The sequence below is a fragment of the Nothobranchius furzeri genome, chromosome 12, assembly GCF_043380555.1.
Source record: "Nothobranchius furzeri strain GRZ-AD chromosome 12, NfurGRZ-RIMD1, whole genome shotgun sequence".
NCBI lineage: Eukaryota > Metazoa > Chordata > Actinopteri > Cyprinodontiformes > Nothobranchiidae > Nothobranchius > Nothobranchius furzeri.
In genome coordinates, this window is record NC_091752.1 from 60,179,873 (window position 1) to 60,197,156 (window position 17,284).

Sequence of the window (17,284 nt, forward strand, 5' to 3'; positions counted from 1 at the left end):
AAAGAATTAAAACAGCCTTTCTCTGTGGCTGAGAACAAACCTCACAGCAGATGACATAGCACAACTGATAGGACTGGTAGCTAACTCCACTTACTTCACATATGACAACGCAATATACAAACAACTGGAAGGCTTCGCCATGGGTAACCCGTTATCAGCCACCCTGTGCGAGTTTTTCATGAAAGACCTAGAACAAAAAGCTATAGCCACTGCTCCCCCAAACTGCTAAATAAAATTATGGAAACGCTACATGGATGACATACTAGAACTCATACCAAAAGGTAAAACAGAAACACTAACACAACACTTAAACAACATTGACGACATGGGCAACATAAAGTTCACTTATGAGTCAGAATCAGAAGGCAGCATAGCTTTTATGGATATGAAAATAACCAGGCAGACCAACAGGACCCTAAACATAAACATACAGGAAACCAACACACACAGACCAATATCTATCATGGACATCAGAACACCCCACCATACACAAAATGTCAGTAATCAGAACACTATATCACCGAGCAAACATAATAACAGAAGAGAGAGACCGTAAACAAGAGGACAAACACATACAACACGCTTTAAAGACCTGCAGATACCCGACATGGGCAATAAACAAAGGAAAACAACAAACACAAACAGAAAGCAAAGAACAACCCAAAAAAAGAACCAGAAACCCAGAAAGACAAGAACCAAAACCAGTGATAACCCTACCATACATCAGAGGCATAACGGAAAAAATAAGAGCAACAATGAAAAAACACAACATAAACACACCAACAAAGCCATACACAACAGTTAGAAGCAGACTAGTACACCCAAAAGACAAAATATCAGCTGGACTTAAATGTGGAGTCGTTTATGAAATCCCATGCAAACTCTGCAATAAAACACACATAGGAGAAACCGGACGCCAACTCAACACACGAACAATAGAACACAGAAAGGAGTGCGAGAAAGAGGCAAATCGTAAACACACAAGAGCAGCAAAAGAAGAAGCAGAAAGCACAATAAAGAAGTCAGCCGTAACAGATCACTGCATAAGAGAAAACCATATAATGGACTGAGACAACACAAGGATCGTAAACACCGAACAACAAAAATACAAAAGCTGGATCAAGGAAGCAATCGAGATAAGGAGACGTGGATGTGGGATCATGAACAGGGACGACGGAGTTTACACACTGGACCACGCATGGGACTGCATCGTCGGAGAGGGGAGAGCGGGCAGTAGAGGGCGACAACGTCCTCTGCTGCCCGCAGATAAACGGAGAAGGAAGTGACGCATCACCATCAGCGTCAGCCTGAAGAAGCCGGCAGCCGTCGGCAAAACTGTAGCGTCAATAACAGGTAACAAAACTGTTTCTGTGTTTTAAATAAAGAACGACAACATGGAATTAGAAATAATGCACAGCAAGAACCCACCTAAGATAGTCTCTGTGGTGTTTATAAATCTGTCCAACTTTGATTCGACCGCAAATCAAAACATCCAGATTAATAAAACCAGTCCCCACGCCATCTCAGTTCAGTTCACTGCATTCTAAGAGAAGTATCGGACCGGCCACCCGGATTCCTTTTTAAGCAAAGAACCAACAAGCTGGATAAAATCTGTTGCATTTTACTAACCAATTAACATTCCTTTCAGAATAAAAGCTGAACTCACTGACCCTCCGGGTCCATTTGACGCTGTCAACCAACTGTCACTTTTTACCTGGAGACAATCCAAAGACTAGTCTGTCGTACTGTTGACGCTGTTTCATCGGCTCCAGTGCCGAAAGGGGGGTCCGAGGACCTGGCATTCTGGATCTGTACTCAGGTCTCATCCTAAGGGTATGTGTGGAGCGACAAAATGGCGTCTTATGTGTTTATGAAACTCTTAACTAATACAAGAGCTTAAACCTACGCTACCCGGCCCGGGCCGACCCGGTACAGATGGGAATGGCCCAATAGGTTGTTTACATATCTGGGTGGCCTGGTATTTTTCCGGGCCAACCAAGGCTCATTCTCAGCCCTCTTCTCGAGGGGGTCTGCTTCAGGCCAACCAGGGCCAACACACCCACTGCTGACAGCAAATTCACACCTTCCATTAGAGCAAGCCTCTGATTGGTGGGTAGAATCAGCCTACATGGGCTTAAGGCAAGGATGTGTGGAATCAACCGGGCCAGGCTGGTGCCGACTGGGGCTACCCGGCCCGGGCCGACCTGGTACAGATGGGAATGGCCCATTAGTCGCCTACTACATCTACGCTCAGCCAGCTGCCCTTACTCTCTTGCTTTTGTGTGTGTGTGTGTGTTTGCATCTGCTTGAGATGGGATTGAGGGTGGGAGGAGGGAAATACAGAAGGGATCTTGGATGTTAATCTATGTGGGAGGGGTGGGAAACCGACTGCTGTGAGGTTGTTTTTAATATTGTAAAGCACTTTGAGCTGTGCTTGTTGTACGAAAAGTGCTTCATAAATAAATTTGATTTGATTTGAAGTGTTTTGCCCAAGGACACAACTGCAACATTCTCTGGCAGGAGCCGAGATCCAACATAAACCTTCCGACTGCTGGACAACCCGCTTTACCTCCTCAGCTACTGCTGTCCCAATTCCCCTCTCATACAGTGTCACTTGCACATACATACACACTTTTTGGTTTGACGCTGTAAGAAAAAATATATAAATATGTGTGTGTGTGTGTGTGTGTGTGTGTGTGTGTGTGTGTGTGTGTGTGAAATAATGTATATGTGAGTAAAAGAATGAGTTATGGCCTACACGGCCCTCCTAGATTGGCTCGTGTGTGCTTACCTTTTCTCCTGGGAAAATCACCCTGGTTTTACCCAGCATGGCTCTGAATTTGTGAACAAAGCTTTCATTGAAACAGCTCCTGAAAAGACAAACACTCTTCCATCACATCCACTTCCACATCCTGTAAATTAACCTAGCAGCAGCATAGTAACCTCAAACATGCTGGTTTTTAATTGTGGCATATCTATTTTATTATGTATGGCTTCTTTCTTACATTTGTTCCATGTTTCTTTTCTGATTCGAGTCTATCTGGTTCTTCACTGAACACAGAGGAAATAGAGCTTGTTCTTACCTTTACTGACATGTTTCGGCTCTCAACGGCGCCTTTGCCAGAGCTTTCGTCTACATTGGTGGCGTCACTTCCTTGTTTCTCCATTTTTCTGCGGACAACAGAGGACGATATCGCCCTCTACTGTCCGCGCCTTCTCCGTTGACCACCATGACCCATGAGGGGTCCAGTATGTACACTCCTTCTTCCCTGTTCATAGTCCTGGGAGAAAACTCTGACGTGGGCACTAGTGAGAGCCGAAACATGTCAGCGAATGCAACAGCAAGCTCTATTTACTCTGTGAATAGTGAAGAACCAGAAAAATGTATCATTTTGTACTTGTGTGTAGAAACGCTCTTAAATGTAAGAACATCTCTGACCGTGCGTAAGCACAGCATCTAGTGGAAGAAGATTCGAGATGACGAGCGAGGGTGAGTCGTATACAGTACATTGATAAGTAGATAAGTACATTTCACAGTTGTATCCAGATACAAAAAAAGTAGTTTGAGATATTTTCAGAGATGACTATTTGCTTCTAAGCCTCAAACCATTAGCATTGTTAGCTCAACGTTAGCCTTTAGCCTAATTCACAAAAGGATGGTGTGGCTTCATAGGGGTACAAGAAAGAATTTCCATGTCGTCCCTTACTGGCTTAGGATCTCGAACAAATGCTGCTGTGTTTTGCCTGCTGGTGGGAAATTACAAATGCCGGCACTGCAGCGTTAGCTCAGCGCAGATTTGGCAACAGATACTAAACAGTAACTACTTCCCTCTTCAGCCTTTTTAAAAGGAGAAAAACTGACAACCTCCAACCAGCTGAGAAGGAAATCTGTTTCAATGACAGAAACGCTGAGCTAATCCATATGCATGGGATTCATAAGCATGTGTTACCTGCAGTAGGCATCCCCTGCTCTGATGACCAAGGCTGCAGAGGCATCTTTGCATTTCACGCATTTCTTAGAAGCACTAAAAGAAGAAATATTTCTGTAAAATTTGCACAGTGCAACAAGTAAAAATGAGAGAAGATGGCTGAAGAACATTACTCATGTCCCAAATTAGTCCCTGTCATAAACAGCATTATTGTTATTACTAATATCATTTTATTTCCTTTACTTTTCCCTAATCAGTAATATAGTGAACAATAACAGGGCCTGTGTGGACCAAACATCTGGAGCCTTTTGGAGAACATGGAGTTCATGTTACCACAATGACTCCATAAGGTTCTGAGACCTTTGAATCCACGTCTGTTCCAGTTACCATCTGCCTCTCCATCTTTTCATGATCACTTTTAGGTAATCTGATGAGACTGTGACCTACTTAAGTAACTGCTACAATGTATCCAATCAGGATGGAAAAGTATGTCTTGTAAAATACAGAAAAGGGATTTACAGGTCCTTCTCAAAAAATTAGCATATTGTGATAAAGTTCATTATTGTCTGTAATGTACTGATAAACATTAGACTTTCATATATGTTAGATTCATTACACACAACTGAAGTAGTTCAAGCCTTTTATTGTTTCTAATATTGATGATTTTGGCATACAGTTCATGAAAACCCAAAATTCCCATCTCAAAAAATTAGCATATTTCATCCGACCAATAAAAGAAAAGTGTTTTTAATACAAAAAGTCAACCTTCAAATAATTATGTTCAGTTATGCACTCAATACTTGGTCGGGAATCATTTTGCAGAAATGACTGCTTCAATGCGGCGTGGCATGGAGGCAATCAGCCTGTGGCACTGCTGAGGTGTTATGGGGGCCCAGGATGTTTCGATAGTGGCCTTAAGCTCATCCAGAGTGTTGGGTCTTGCGTCTCTCAACTTTCTCTTCACAATTCCCACAGATTCTCTATGGGGTTGTAACGTCCTGCAATGGTCAGTTTTCACCTATAAACTGACCTACATGCCACCGGTCACCGGAAGACATAAATTCCAGCTCTAATGTGGATTTCAAATTCTACCTTCCAACAAGCAACAAGGTTCTGCAAACCTTGTTGACATTTCAGGGGGAACACGATGTCAGCCTGTGTTCCCAAACAAGGCCTTCTTCTGATAACACTGCAGGATTCCTCATGCCTCTGAATAAAGTGACTATTTTCAGCTCACATGAGTTAATCAATCGTGAAATGGAATAAAAAAAAGTTATATGAAATGATCAATAATGTTTTGATTAATCTGTGCTTAAAGAGCAAGTCAACCCCTACCAGAGTCCAACTCCACTCCCACTTCATGTTTGAAAAATGCAACATATGCTGTTGCCTGGCAGACAGAAAGGGCGGAGCTGCTAACAAATACACACACACACAGGCTCACGACAGCATTGTGACATCATAATGTACCAGTTTACATCATAGCTTACCTCTTAACCAATAGCGGTGGCAGATTTAAATTAAAATACAGTGCAGAGTTTTTACCTGACAACGGCACAACACTGACAGTTTTAGGCAGAATATTTAAATTTTAACTAAGATGCACTGAAGTGCCAAATTATTGACTACACATGTCTGCAGCACGATTAGACACACATTTATTTAGTTTATCAGCAATAAAAAAGTTTATTTGGGGGTGACTTGCTCTTTAAATTAATAGGGTTGATTAATCTGTGCTTAAATTACTGTGGTTGAAATGAAACATTTTGATATTATGATCAGTAATTTTAGATTTAACAAGTGATTCATTATCTACAAACAGACACAATGTTCATTAGAGATAAATTAAAGTTAAGTAAACGTCATGACACATAGATATTTTCTTAGCCACAAATCCTACATACATCCTGTATCTGAAAGAGACGTGATGTTCTGAGGTTTGCTTGTGAACACCCCTTAACATTGCACGTCCCAATTGGCCAAGTAAATCATAATATATGAGAATATTAAAACTGAATCACTTACAGTGACTCACAGAGGTGGAAAGTAACAAATTACATTTACTCACTTTACTGTAATTGAGTAGCTTTTTTTGTAAATTTATACTTTTTAAGTCGTTTTTAAAAGCTGTACTTTTACTTTTACTTGAGTAAGTTTTTAAAAAAGAATTGTAATTCGCTACATTTTAAATCATATCTGTTACTGAGTAAAAATCAATTATAGGCTTAATAAATTAAAAATATTACGTGAAGCAGCGTTGGAACGGAAAGAGACACCTGCATGAGCGCCGCGTCTAAACCGTGGGGGTGTGGGGGGTGTACACTTTAGCTCAAAGACATCGGCTCAGTTCCTCAACTCGATGTTTACCTCCTCTCTCCCTCCTCTCCTGTGGGTTGGATCCCGCACCTTCGCGCACCGGTGTGACGTCATCAGAATTCTGCTCGGTTCGGTAGCCGGACTCGGTTCCGTGTTTGAATTGTGTTTCTCTACTGCTCTGCACGGCAGTGGCAAAATAACGTTTAGCGCTCATAACAAGCGGATTATCAGCACTCTGCTCATAAAACAAAAGACTGGCAGGCCTCTGTGAGTTAAAACATCCTGATACTGTTCAGGTGTAAACATTGTGCTCCATCCATGTGTTTGAACTCAGAAGATGCTTCTTGATGCTACAGATATGTGATGATTTAGCTTGTTTCTTTATTTTACTCCAGAATAAGATATTAAATTATTACTAAAGCAATTCAATGTAGTTAAATTAGTCATTCACATGATTCTAACATGCTGCAGTGTGTGTGTGTGTGTGTGTGTGTGTGTGTGTGTGTTACACATATAGGACTGCATGGTTTCATCAAATCCATGCAGTCCTATATATTGGCTGAAGTAATGACTCAGGAAAATATCTTGTATTTCATACATAATGACGTCTCTGCAGTGTTTATGATAATGTTTTATCTTTGGTCTGGGAGGTGTAACTTATCATGATACTAGCCTTTTAAAACATGTTAACGTTTTACAAGAGGAGATAAATGCATAGATTTAAAGTTCATGTTTGGAGACCAACCTTCACAGTTTGGAGGCTCACGCTGGTGAGGAGACACCATTAGTTCTAGTAGCACCTGGGCTCCCAAGGCCTGTTCTGACAGGATGGACGTTACGGGACCATTAAGGATTCCAGTTGGACGATTGGAGGATTATTTAGGAGGAATGGAATGAACAAACTGATTTTAGTGGTGAAGGGTTAAATGAGTGAGTGAACCCACTACCAAGGATGAACTCTGCTAGCTTTAAAAATCAGCTGCTCTAAATAAGCATGAAGGTCAGAGAGGAGCTCTAGGATGGACACGAATAAAGGAACTGTAATTTAGAGGTAAAGCAGGGCAGGGCCAACGTTAGCAGCTGTCATACGCTCCATCTGAAATGTTTAACTGCATTAGGCTTGTTATATTATGTGACAGGTTAGAGCACTTTCTCATGTTAGAGTTTTGTCATGAAAACATTGAGATACCTCACACACTGATGGCATCTTAAAAAATTATTTTTTCTCAAAATAAAGAACAATTTTAACCACAATTGAAACTTACCATCCTAGAAAAACCTCGTCCAATCAATGTGCACGTCCTGTTCTCACTGATTGGATAGGAATCCCTCCTTCAAGCTGAGCGTGTGTGTATGTGTGTGCGCGCACACACGAGCGAATTGTGAACTGGCGTTGTGATTTAGCACTACTTAGATGTAGCCATCCTTATGCTGACAAAAATGTAACTAAGTAACTTTTACTTTGAGTACATTTTGTTTACGATACTTTTTACTTTTACTTAAGTAAAAATTTAGGCAAGTACTTTTACTTGTAATTGAGTAAAAAATTATCAAAGTATTGGTACTCGTACTTAAGTAGGAAATTTTTGTAATCTTTCCACCTCTGGTGACTCAGCACTTCAACTTCCAGCTTCCAGCATCCTGTGAGATTCAGCATTCAGTTCTAGAGAAAGTTACGGACAGGCCATCCATAGCAAACCCTCTTTAACCCAGAGCATTTCTGACAAGCTGTCAAAAACCCTGCAACACACTACAGCTGACACAGCAAAACGGTTTCTTCAGCTATTCAGAAACAGCTGTTCTAGACGCAAATGATTTAATCTATCTGTTGTGACTCTGAAACATCTCTGGGCTGGAGAGTTGGTGCTGTGGTTAATCTACCAAACCTCGGTGCCCAGAGGTCATCCGACCTCCCTGACCTTCGGATCCACGAAGAGGGTCTCCAAACAAAGGGTGAGGTACACACACAGATTGCGTCTGATGCCTTTTTGATAAGAACCAACTTCATAGCTTAATGCAAACCAAATTCTCCTTTTTACACCCAGAACTCAGTTCTTCTAGATGCGAAGGTTCTGATAAACATTCACACAGTCACCATACATCACATCCCATCCTCTTAGTTTCATCCATCACAGTAGTCTTGGTTAACTTTTCATGTTTTATTTCTTTAGAAAATAAATGTCCTATCTTTTATAAACCTGACTCTGTCTGAATTGAGACGAAGTGTGTGTTTGATCACTGAAAAAGAAAAAGAATCTTTTGATTAAACATCCAAAGACCATGCAGGTTGATATTCTATATTTATATAGAGTATCACAGCTTATAGGTCATAAGGTAATAAATTAAGCTTAAAAGCACAACATTTACCATCCTACTAATCTAATGGCATAAGCCAGCCTATCTTGTTCAAATCAATAAACACTTTGTGTCGTTTCTGGTTTTTCTTTCCCAGGCCGATGGCGAAGGGAGGTTTTATCTTGAAGAGACTTGAGAGTGACTCTTTGTATTTCCTGTCCAAAAGGGGGGTTTATCTTTCTGTGCGCTAACTCTTTGATTACCAAGTCTGTCTCATACTAATGTCAGTTTACCTTCGAGGACGGACTTTGTCTCTCTCTCTGCAACTCTGTGTCTGCACAAAGGTGAATAAATGAAAGTTGTGTTAAAAGTGAATGTGTGTTCGTTTGAATGTGATTTTGTCACTTCTGTCTAGTGTCCATTTCTGGCCTAAAAGGCCCTGCTCTGGTTTTCTCTGCTCAAAGCAAAACCAGAAGTTTCTGACACAAACCTAATCTTCAAAGATTTGTCAAGGCTGCTCATGCTTTGCTCTTATCTAAACTGTTTCTCCTTTCCAGCTCAAGAGAAGAATGAAGAAAAGAACTCTTTCTTTTTAATAAATCAAAGAACTCTATTTTAATAAGCTAATCAAACAAAGTATTAGCCAGTAATAAAATGTGAACCAATATGTGAAATGAAAATATTAATTACCCATGGATATACAAAGTTTGCTCCTGCTTCAAATTGTTCCCGCCACGTGGATATATTAATGATTTGCAGACTTTTGATTAAACGCCTTCAGAGGGTTTGCCCTCCACAGGAACTTAGCCGGGGAAATTACATCAAGCATACTCGACGGGGTCCCTCCAGGCTTCTGTGTTCAACGCCAGGTGGTCTCTGACGGACCACCGTGCCCTTGAAAAGGGGGGATATGTAGCGTCCATTTCTGGCCTAAAAGGCCCTGCTTTGGTTTGCTCTAGGGCTGCAACTAACGATTATTTTCATAATCGATTAATCTGTCGATTATTTTTTCGATTAATCGGTTTGTTATTGTTTAACTATTTAACCTATACAAGTGATGAATACATTTCAGTTAAGAAAAAGAAAAACATAGGAGAATTGTGCAGTTGACTGCAATCTATTTTATAGCACATGAACACAGTCAGCGGTGTAAAATGAGCTAAACAGTGCAAAATATCAGTCCAGAATAATTTTTTGGCATCAAGATATAAGAGGTAAATTCCATAAAAAATTATGTAGAATCTAGAATAGTTTGTAAGTGGTATGCATTGCTGGGGGGTGAGTGTCTTGTTCCCCATGTAGTTGTCCATCGTTGTTTGTTTTTTTCTGCATAAGAAACACAAATTGACTGACATAAGTACACATATAAAATAAAGCAGCACACACACTACAACACTAAATCAATATTATATTATTTGAATTAATTAACAATATACAGTGATCATTTATTTTGATAAAAATGCGTTGTGAGGCGTTTTACAGTGTTAGATAGTAAAACAGCCTTTTAATAGTAAAAAAACGACTTTTTCTGAATTTCTCCTATATTTAAAAATTGAAAGCGTACAACTATGCCGCATTATATTCACCTGGACACAGCTCGTCTGTATATTTGTCTCCGCGGAGTTGTCCTTTTTTGAATGAGGAACATAGTTATGGGTTTGTGCCGTTTTTCTCTTAACGAGAACATTCTTATAAACAGACGTGCTAAATTTGGCAAGCGCATGATACACAACACGGAGATTCACGATTGCATCTAGTCAATCAGAAGTAGAACACCGTAGACTGACGCGGCAAAAAAACATGTTTAACATTCACTATAACGAACTCAGCTAAAACACTAAGTCCCAAATTTGATCTGCGTGTAGTGATGGACCACTATATTTAGCGTGTTTATTTTCTGTTACTTACCAGGCTGACTCTTCCTCTGCTGCATCAGCCCCCACGTTTTCGTCTCAAATGTTCACTTAGGGACGTCGTGCTTCCGTGCCATGCTAGATGGTTTTTGCATTTTTTGCAGGTCACCCGTCTTTTCATGACATCTAGAGTGAAGTGCTCCCATACTCGTGAGGTTTTTGTCTGGGGTTTCTCTTCAGTTTTGTCGCTTCTACTTTTCTTCCGTATTTCTTCTTGTCCCGCCATCTCTCACAGCAAGATGAGCCTTAGTAACGTGATACGTCATGAAAACAGCCCGGTAAGTAACAGAAAATAAGCTAAATATAGTGGGCCACCACTACACGCAGATCAAATTTGGGACTTAGTGTTTTAGCTGAGTTCGTTATAGTGAGTGTTAAACATGTTTTTTTTGCCGCGTCAGTCTACGGTGTTCTACTTCTGATTGACTAAATGCAATCGTGAATCTCCGTGTTGTGAATCATGCGCTTGCCAAATTTAGCACGTCTGTTTATAAGAATGTTCTTGTTAAGAGAAAAATGACACAAACCCATAACTATGTTCCTCATTCAAAAAAGGACAACTCCGCGGAGAAAAATATACAGACGAGCTGTGTCCAGGTGAATATAACGCTGCATAGTTGTACGCTTTCAATTTTTAAATACAGGAGAAATTCAGCAAAAGTCATTTTTTTTACTATTAAAAGGCTGTTTTACTATCTAACGCTGTAAAACGCCTCACAACACATTTTTATCAAAATAAATGATCACTGTATATTGTTAATTAATTCAAATAATATAACATTGATTTAGTGTTGTAGTGTGTGTGCTGCTTTATATTATATGTGTACTTATGTCAGTCAATTTGTGTTTCTTATGCAGAAAATAACAAGCAACGATGGACAACTTCATGTGAAACAAGACACTCACCCCCCAGCAATGCATACCACTTACAAACTCTATTCTAGATTCTACATAATTTTTTATGGAATTTACCTCTCATATTTTGATGCCAAAAAATTATTCTGGACTGATATTTTGCACTGTTTAGCTCATTTTACACCGCTGACTGTGTTCATGTGCATTAAAATCGATTGCAGTCAACTGCACAATTCTCCTGTTTTTCTTTTTCTTAACTGAAATGTATTCATCACTTGTATAGGTTAAATAGCTAAAAAATAACAAACCGATTAATCGAAAAAAAATCGACAGATTAATCGATTATGAAAATAATCGTTAGTTGCAGCCCTAGTTTAAAGCTTTCTAAAGAAGTTGTCAGAGTGGCCAATCTGTTAATTTCCTCTTCAGCCGAAATAAACTAACGACAAGCTGGATAAATCTGTTGCAAGTTTCACCTGCTGCAACGGTTCCTTTTCAGAATAAAAGCTGATCAGCCTCCCACCCCCTAGCCGGCCGAGCCCGGGACCCAGCGGCCCGGGACCCAGGGGCGACCACCCCCGCCGGGGACCCAGCAGAGCCCAGGGACCTAGACCCCACCAGGCAGCCACCGGGATTGGTAAGGCAGATGCCAAAAATCTTAAACTCCCTGACCCGGGAGCCACGACCCAGGCAGACCAAGGCACCACACTCCACACCAGGTATGGCAGGGAGAGGGGAGACGAAGATCCCTCAGCCTATTCGTTCAGAAATTTCTTTCTGTGTCTTACCCTCTTGCTTGAGGGTGTCAATGATGACCTTCTGGACAGCAGTCAGGTAGGCAGTCTTACCCATGATTGTCATTTTTAGTAATGAACCAGACTGGGAGTTTTTAAAAGCCTCAGGAATCTTTTGCAGGTGTTTAGAGCTAACTAGTTGATTCAGATGATTAGGTTCATTTCTCGTTTAGAGAACCTTTTCATGATATGTTAAATGTTTTAGATAGGAATTTTGGATTTTCATGAGCTGTATGCCAAAATCATCAATATTAGAAACAATAAAAGGCTTGAACTACTTCAGTTTTGTGTAATGAATCTAATATATATAAAAGTCTAATGTTTATCAGTACATTACAGAATATAATTAACTTTATCACAATATACTAATTTTTTTAGAAGGACCTGTAGTTGCAGAAGTGATTCCAGAACCTTCTTTAAAACATTTCAGTGTTTATGAATAACCTGTTAGAAAAGGATGAAGCTGAAGTTTCATACCCTTTTTTAGTTTCCAATTCACAAATGGTTAAAAGAACAACTGCAACTAATTTTTCCTCCCCGAAATCATAAAACAACAGTTACTCCTCAAACCTGGATTATATTATTCTACATTAATAGTAGAGTCACTCAAACATATTTTATATTTGTGACTTTTTGCATTTGGACCACCTTAGAACTGGTTCAGCCTAATCCCTGGTGTAAACACTTTTTGGAGATGAGAGCGGCAGCTCAGCCGGCAACATGGCACATTTGACACATTTAAGGACAAGATCAGTTTTTCTCAAAAACCAAACGCATCTAAACTTGTGTACTCACTCGAGCGGAGGAAAATATCTAATAATCGCTGCATCAAGATGCAAACATAAACAATAATAAATCGCTGAAGAGGCAGACCCAGGGTTTCCCCCAGCACTTTATAAGCCTGGCGGGCCGCCAGGCTTTGCTTGCCCACCCGCCAGGCTAAGCGTCATGCCCCGCCCCGCCCCCCTCCCCTCCCCAACCCTACCGTGTCCGCTGACACAAACTGCGCAACAAAACTAGAGCCCTCCATCAGCTGATACTGGTGAGAAACAGCAGCGGAACATGTGCAACCACCCCACCCCCGCTCTCATGGAGGAGCACTGTATTTAATTACTGAAATGACTTATTATTCTTTGGGTTAATAATAATTATTATTTATGATAATCAGTAATGTGTGATCAGTAACCAGAAGGTCATTCGAACGTGTACACATCATGCAGGACTGAACCAGGGTAAAGTTAACTTGCTCTCACGTCTTTGCTCCATAAAAACAAGCTTTCTGACGCTGAGAGTGTGTGTTCTGAGGTTTTATTAAAACCAAATCTCCGCAGCTCAAGTTCAGTTCTTGAACCAACCAGAGGACGAGGGTCGGCCGCCTAAGCCTCTACTAGGCTGTTCTGTCATGCCGATAGAATTGCTCCGAATAAACGCACCTGTAACCAGCTGACGCAAAACTCCTTCAGAGTTATTGATTTTGAGACGCAAATAGTTTCATCAGTCGTTGTGACCCGGAGACATCTCAGGACCGATTTGAGTCACACTAAGGTCCTTCTACCAGCCTCGTGCTTGGAGGAAACCATCTCCACCTGACATCTTGGATCCACAGAGGGTCTCCTGAACTGGGTGAGGTAGACACTTTCCTGACAGATGGCATCTGATGCTGTTCTCTCTAAGAAACCACTCAGTTAGCTGCAAAACAATATTTTTCACCCAGAACGCGTTTCTCTCTCTGAAAGAAATCTTCTGAGATGTCATCCACACATCCAAACCTCGCATTTCATTTTAGCTTTCCATCCAGACACAGATTTGCTTTTAATAACTTTGGGCTGCATGGTGGCAGTGGTTGGCACTGTTGCCTCACAGCACGAAGGTTGCAGGTTCGAAACTCGGCTGCGGCCTTTCTGCGTGGAGTTGCGTGTTCTCCCCATGCATGCGTGCGTGGGTTTCCTCCGGGTACTCCAGTTTCCCCCACAGATCACAACATGCCCTACAGGTTATAAATTGTAAGTCGCTTTGGATAAAAGCGTCTGCTAAATGAATAAACATAAACATAACAAGTTTAATATCAAGCTGTTACAAATTGACATTTCTTTAAATTCTCATTTTCAATTTTCATCTTTAAAATTGTTAGTAATAAATTCTTCACTTTTTAAACCTGACTCTTCTTTGAAATGAAACACAAAAAGTTGTATATTTGGTAATTGAATAAGCAAAGAATCCATTAAGTCTTCCGTTTAATAAATAAACTTTTGCTATTAAATTTAATTATCTTAAATTAAAAATTAATCTTTGGATTAAAATATAGACCAAGACAGTTGGTGTATGAACTTCTATCGATTGTATTAATATCCTAGATATTTAGTTCAGTTCAGTTCACTTTATTTCAAACATATACATTCACCAACATTTCATAAAATCATTCCACGCAATTGTTTGAAAAGGAGTAGGGAAAAGTGTATACTTATTTAGCCCCACCCCCTCAGGTTTACATCCTCATCATCAAAATTTAAACAACAAAACAGTTACAATGCCTTAAAAAAAACCACAAAAAAACAACAATAATAATAAATTAAATTCTCATGTTCAACTAGAACTATAATTAGATTTTCTAATTTGTAGAAGAGATTAAACATCAGTTTGCATGCCGTCCTGGGTTAATTGCATTTTCTTCATTCTTATACTTATTTATTTCTTTTTTGAGTTTTATTTTAAACTGGTTTACATTACTACTGTCCTTTATTTCTTCTGTTAACTCATTCCAGAATTTAACGCCCGCTATTGAAATAGACATCCTTTTCAATGTTGTTCTTACTCTTTGTGCTTTTAAATTCCACTTCCCTCTAAAATTATGCATTATATAAGGTCATCTGCTAATGTGCCTGGTCTTTTCTCAGGATCTAACCAAACTGATAGCAAACAGTGTTAAATCCTAGTATGTAGATTGTCCACGCTACACCGTAATCCACTATCTCACGTATGTCACCAGTGTCGGCCCACGCACTGTTCCAATCCTGTGTATGCATTATGGCAAGTACTCTTAAAATTCCTAGGTGTGACTTAGCTCAGCCCATTGTATCGAGCATGCATCAATGCATCCTTCAGCGGACGTGGGCTGGCAAGGTATCCCATAATGCATTGCGTCCCAAACATTTATACCCCAAATGGAAAAAGGCAGAGGAGAAAGCTCAGAACTGTAGTGTTTTACGATAAAAATACGACTACGTAAAGCTTCCATATCATGCTATTTTAAACCTTGAAAAGCAAAGATAACCACAACACATGATAACACACTACAGTTGGCACTATTAAGATATCATTTATCCTAAAAGCAAGTTATTTTTGTCAGCCTGAATCTATACCTGGAAATAAAACGCTATGATTCTGTGAAACTCTGCCAACCCCCACTCCGACAAAAAGCACCCACAACAGCGTCTTAGGCCATCCTGAGGTTGTGTTGGCTTTCGTAGTCAAGCGGCTACAGTGACTGCCATTCATCTTGTACTGATGTGGGTTCGACCCCCGGTGTCGGCACTCGGCAGTAACTGATTTAGCCAGCTGAAGCAGAGTTCATTATATTGTTGTTTTATTGATTATTTTCTGCAAAATATTGTGTGTCTCTAAAGATCTTTGGATTTGGTCATTTCCAAGCAGCACTTTAGTGTATTTACTCTGCTCACCTCACATGGACTCACACTGGCTAAATAAACAAAGAAATAAAATAAAATTAAAATATAAAGACTGATCTGTTTTTTAACAGTTTACTATTAAAGGGTTGAAAACATCATTCTGGCAAGAGCAGCTAAAAAAATAAACAAGTCACTGCCGGGGGCAAATCTGCATAAAACTGCATGCCAGTCTGGCACTGTAACCTCTGGACTACTGAGTGGCCAACACAGGTCCTTAAGAGCATCTCTGTAGACAGGACGCGTGGTTTTTACAACGGTGATTTTCCCTTAATGCAGAAGTCATTTGTCAGATTATCCACAGAATATCCCGGTTTCAGAACCAAGACCACCAGATTCAGATTCTTACCACAAACCATCTTTCAATCGCAAATGTTGCAAAAAGGATTAATATATCCTCATTGTGAACGTTTAAGACAAATAGCAACACTTAAAACAACTTCCGAACTGGAAAAACTAACATCTGCGATAAACATCTGTTTAAGTACCGGAAGAGGGTATCTCTGCTTTCTGAATGTCCATATTGCTAGATATGCTGAGTTTTAGGGCGAAATCCTGGGGAATTTCGTCTAGAAATGCAATTACCCTAACCGTGCGCGATCCCGCGGTGGCTATCATTTTTTTGGCAGCGAGTCGATTTATGGCACAACACCGGCAGTACATAAATCACGTTTACGTCACAGGAACGTAAAGTTGTAAAACGCTGAGTGCGATCAAGCAAAACTCTCGGTACTAATGTAGAGACCAGTGGCATCGGTGCTTACTCTTTATTCAACTGCAAACTGAAATGGGACAACGTGACCTTTGAACTTTCCCACACATCAACGCTTGTGAATAATCTGGTCCGTTTGGATTACTGTTTTAGGACGAATCGACAGTTAAAAGGGCTTCAGCTTCGTTAGAGGAGGCGTGTTTAGTTAATTCCCACAGTGATTATTAATATGGCTGTAATTCATGATGATGTTTCAAGAGGCTTCAACAGTGTGTAAATTAGCTTTTAGACTAAAGAAACTGCTCTTCCTACTTTTACGTTGACTCAAAATGCGTTTCAAGCAGCAGATGATCGGTTTGGGTTTTTGTCTCACCTTGCCGGTCCGTCCTGCTGGTACCGGTACCGATCCTCTTCTCCCACCTGGCACATTACAACCCGTCAAAGAAAACAACAGACCATCACATTTCCTCGTGCTTCACAGTGGCGATTGTTGATGACGTAACACTCTCTTGTCAGAGGGGACATCCTTCAAAGGTACATTACTACCACCTACTGGATAAAGTGTGCAACAACAGCTGGTCCGGGTCGTTTTAAAAGATCACTTTTAGATCCGCTTGTGTGTCCCTTAAGGACACTTAATACTTAACAATACAGGGACCATTAATAAAGGGAACTTTTGTTAATTGATTTTTAATAACACACTAAGGGACCCTTATTGTGTGGTGTTACTGAAAAAAGTTTCTTTTTCGTCCATACAGAGCTTTTTAAGGCAACACTGCTTTTATTT

The 17,284-nt window shown here is 40.2% G+C and overlaps 1 protein-coding gene across 1 annotated transcript in view; it reads right to left on the minus strand.

Annotated features, from left to right (window-relative positions):
• The window catches only part of ctu2 (cytosolic thiouridylase subunit 2 homolog (S. pombe)), a 46,688-nt gene extending 29,681 nt beyond the window's left edge, over window positions 1–17,007 (minus strand). Inside the window, exons 1-3 of the mRNA XM_015945524.3 lie at window positions 16,871–17,007; window positions 3,951–4,025; window positions 2,792–2,870 (exon numbers count right to left, since the gene is read on the minus strand). Of these exons, the coding sequence (XP_015801010.3) occupies window positions 2,792–2,870; window positions 3,951–4,025; window positions 16,871–16,926 (210 nt within the window). The 5' untranslated portion in view covers window positions 16,927–17,007. The remainder of the gene's footprint in view (window positions 1–2,791; window positions 2,871–3,950; window positions 4,026–16,870) is intronic.
• Between the last annotated feature and the right edge of the window lie 277 nt (window positions 17,008–17,284).